At 37.6% G+C, this 1461-nt stretch overlaps 1 protein-coding gene across 1 annotated transcript in view; it reads right to left on the minus strand.

Annotated features, from left to right (window-relative positions):
- LOC101845508 (cyclic nucleotide-binding domain-containing protein 2) overlaps window positions 1-1461 on the minus strand; it is a gene marked incomplete at its 3' end in the record, with an annotated part of 38865 nt that overhangs the window by 16004 nt on the left and 21400 nt on the right. The window contains 1 exon segment of the mRNA XM_013084432.1: window positions 1216-1385. Coding sequence (XP_012939886.1) covers window positions 1216-1385 — 170 coding nt within the window.

Genomic DNA, 1461 nt, shown 5'->3' on the forward strand with positions numbered 1-1461 from the left:
TATATATATATATAATTGATTTTTCATTTAATTACAGTTTTTTAATCTATGGTATCGGTTGTAAGTTCTCTTGAAATATTATTTGGTAGAAATTTATAATAATATTCTAAATCTAAATCAATGTTGAAAAAAAAGCAAGAAAAAATACATAATGTAAGTACACTTGGTAGCTCATTGAGGAAGCGAATTCTGAGCTCTTGAAGAGGTCATGTTTATTGTTTGTGGAATGTATTTATAATCTTTGGTTCCACATTATGGTGAACTGATCTCGTTTTGTAATTTCTGTACCTGCAACCAGACCACCTGCTTCGTATGGGTTGTACAGAAGATGGAGCCTACCGTCACCGATCAGAATAAATTCGTTATTCAAACAAATGTTTCCTTTATCTGAAACTTTAAAAGACAGAGAACAACATACATACTATGATATAATAATAATCTGTCTTACTGATTCGTGTATGATCGCTCTGATGTGGCACAACATTGGCTTCGGTCTGCTGTCAGACAATGATTCGCTGCGTCTTCAGTTAAAAGAATGAAGGAGGTTTTTTTCTCTCTTATGTAAAGTTTTTCTCTTTAAGCATAATGCATGTTAACAGCTTGCCGACAATACATTGTATATGTGTCATGAAGCGGTAGAATCAGGCACTCGTCATTTATTTGGACATCAGGAGTTAGGGGTATCATCTTAGAGCTTGTTCATTTGACCATCTTTAGACGAAATAAAATACACGTCTATCTTGAATATTTGAGATTGAAGGAGGTCGGGGTCGTCTGGTTTCAGAGGTTAAATTAGCGAGAGGATGACCTCAAAAGTTTGGTGATTTCCAAAGCGTGATGGTCCCTGGAAACTGAAAATTTACATTTGTTGTGCCTTTAATCAATGTTTTTCGGTGAAATCTACACAGTAATATGTTTTTAAATGGACTTAAAAAGTATAGAATCAATTTTAAAAAAATCAGAAACAAATTGCCAAAACTGTCGGGAAAATGCCCATATCTTTGATTTTATTATTTTGACGAGCGCCTGACTTCACCACGATGCCTCACATATTACATCCATTTATATGATGTTATGGAAAATACATAATAGTCATACCTGTCTATATTAATGTACTCACCACACATACACATACATCAAACCACCATTTTACTAGGCAGTAATGGACCCCCCCCCCCTCCCTTACTCCCGCCATGAAACAAAGTCAGGACATACCTCTCTAACGTGAAAGCACGGCACAGGGACATCTGGATCTCCTCTGTAAACTTATCAAAACTCTTCAGGCCTCGCAACAGAGCATGGAGACGGCGGCAATCTTGCTCGGTTCTGTGCTCGGGCCGTAGCTGCAGGATGACTAGTGCCCAGTCCGGGACATGCGTGATGACCTGTTGGGGGAGAGAATGGTTGGGATGATGATGATGATGATGATGATGATGATGATGATGATGATGATGATGATGA

Source organism: Aplysia californica, unplaced genomic scaffold (genome assembly GCF_000002075.1).
Source record: "Aplysia californica isolate F4 #8 unplaced genomic scaffold, AplCal3.0 scaffold00001, whole genome shotgun sequence".
Lineage (NCBI taxonomy): Eukaryota > Metazoa > Mollusca > Gastropoda > Aplysiida > Aplysiidae > Aplysia > Aplysia californica.